The sequence below is a fragment of the Lactuca virosa genome, chromosome 5, assembly GCF_052849685.1.
Source record: "Lactuca virosa cultivar CGN04683 chromosome 5, Lactuca_virosa_CGN04683_v6, whole genome shotgun sequence".
Taxonomy (NCBI): Eukaryota; Viridiplantae; Streptophyta; class Magnoliopsida; order Asterales; family Asteraceae; genus Lactuca; species Lactuca virosa.
The window spans coordinates 382708059-382710478 of NC_136430.1; the positions used below are offsets into that span (position 1 = coordinate 382708059).

At 38.3% G+C, this 2420-nt stretch overlaps 1 protein-coding gene across 1 annotated transcript; it reads right to left on the bottom strand.

Moving 5' to 3' along the window:
- Positions 1-413: 413 nt before the first annotated feature.
- LOC145117606 (6-phosphogluconate dehydrogenase family protein) lies at positions 414-1709 on the bottom strand. The gene has a single exon (XM_079053902.1). It carries the CDS (start codon positions 1692-1694, stop codon positions 642-644), a length of 1053 nt encoding a protein of 350 aa, XP_078910028.1. The 5' UTR covers positions 1695-1709; the 3' UTR covers positions 414-641.
- Between the last annotated feature and the right edge of the window lie 711 nt (positions 1710-2420).

Sequence of the window (2420 nt, forward strand, 5' to 3'; positions counted from 1 at the left end):
CTTGTTGAGAGAATTCAAGAAAGTCAACATCCCACTCTTGAATTAGAAAATTAGGCATTTGGATAAGAGTTTTAAAAGTGATTATATGATACCGGATATACTTGAGAGAATAACAATCTTGATCACAAAGCAAGAAAGAAATCCTTACCATTAAAAGGAGCAAACAGGAACCATAAAATGAGGGTGATTTTACATGCTTGATATATACTTTTGATGGTGTTAAGTATTTAACAAAGTCTAATTATTTAAAAGACAAGGGTAAAATAAGGGCATATAAGCATATAATCAATTTCAAATCGCACATCCAACCACCCCAAAATACCAAAAGTACCAAGAAATGTCAACTTCTTGTCAAGTGGTGCTTCTAAAACTTGACCTAAAAATGTCATCTTGTCTCCTAAATTCAATCAGGATGACATACAACACTCATTACTTCATTCCTTTTGATCAAACAAAACCAACGATCAAAGTACACCATAAAACTCATTAATTAAAAAAAAAAAAAAAAAAAAAAAAAAAAAAAAAAAAAAAACTACAAACTCTACCACTTTGATGATGCATTTCTAATAAAAATGGATTATCATTCAAGATTATGGAGATACACAGCACATGATTATTGTAAATATGAGAGCTTTACCGATTCAAGAATAAGATTTGAGGCTGGAATTGTTGAGCCTTTCAAGAGATAAAATAAGAGCTTGGGTGCCCAAATCACCTTCACCATGAGCCTGAAGAGACACATAAAGCTGTTGAGCAAGTGCTAAACCAGGTAAAGCAATACCCATGTTTTGACACTCTCTTAAACAAATCCCTAAATCTTTAACGAAATGATTCACGTAAAACCCAGCTTCAAAATCCCTTTTCAAGATCCGTTGACCATACAAATCTAGGGATTTTGACCCAGCTGCACCGGTAGAAATTGCATCCAGATAAAGGGGTAAATCAAGTCCAGCTTTGTGTGCATATATCATACCCTCGATTAATCCAACCATTGTTGAAGCGATCGTGATTTGATTCGCTAATTTTGCGAATTGCCCTTTTCCTGGACCACCCATGTAATTAACTTTCCCCAAAAGGGTGAAAATCGGATTTAGACGTTTCACGGTAGATTCATCGCCTCCGGCGAAAATTGATAGCGCGGCATTACGAGCACCACGATCGCCGCCGGACACAGGAGCGTCAATGGAGAAACATGATTTCTCGGCGGCGGAATTGGAGATCTCGATGGCGAGGGAGGGTTCAGAAGTGGTCATGTCGACGAGGATTCCGTTAGGAGAGAGACCAGCAAGGGCGCCGGAGGTTGGGTGAAGGAGGACATGGCGGACGTCGGAGGGGTAGCCTACGATGGAGAAAACGACGTCGGATTGGGAAGCGACAGCGTGAGGTGATGAAGCCCAATTAGCACCGATGTCGAGGAGGGGTTGAGCTTTGGACTGAGTACGGGTGAAGATGGTGAGAGTATAGCCAGCTTTGATTAGGTGAGAGCACATAGATTGGCCCATGACGCCGGTGCCGATCCATCCGAGACGGGTGTTTGAAGGACTGATGGGTTGGACGGCGGTGGCCATGGTGCGGTGTAGACCGGCGGCGATGGAGTTGCTGATGATAGAGGAGTGGAAGTGGTAGATTGAATGGAGGAGTGACTTTATTCTTCTCATTGTCTTCTTATCCAATAATACCGCAAATTTTGTCATATTACCTCCCTTACCTTAACAATCTCTCATCTTATTTATTTATTTATTTTTTTCTATCATAATTTTTAGAAGTGTTAAATTTTTTAGCAATGTTTCTATATAGCAAGGGGTTTATTCTTTGATTGTCTATTTTTTCCCCTCTAGCAAAGGGTTGGACGTTGTTGCTTAGCTGTAGAAGTCTAATTTACAAGGATATAAGAGAATCTAGTTTCTTTGTATGATAATGAAGGAATCAATGCTTTCATATATAGAAGATGCAAAGGAAACATATATAACCTAATATTTGCAAAACCAACACGCAATGCCAATGCTCATGTAACCTAAAATCATAAGGCAAGAATGACTAGCATGAAAACCAAGTATCAATTTATTTGGTTTGTGTGAAAATTAGTAGTTTTAGTCTTATCAATGATCATCATTTTCAGATTGCATAAAGACCTTATGTGTTCAAACCATAAAGTATTTATGTTTGCATCAAGTATTCAAGTGTTTCACAAATGTCAAATGTTCTATGCATGAATGTCGAAAAAGATACTAAAGTTTTCAATCTACAATGACTTTTCAATTGCATATAAACCTTTGATTGAGCACATAAAAACTTGTATTAATATTTTAACTATTAATTACAAGGTAACTCGTAATCACTGTCTGTCATGTCGTGCATAGAAACCTTTAGGCTGGAGGGAGTGGTCACGATAAAGATCGTGGCTTGCCAAGGCGGACATG

Coding starts and splice junctions, on each gene's coding strand:
- LOC145117606 (XM_079053902.1), bottom strand. CDS start 1,694: ATGACAAAATTTGCGGTATTATTGGATAAGAAGACAATGAGAAGAATA.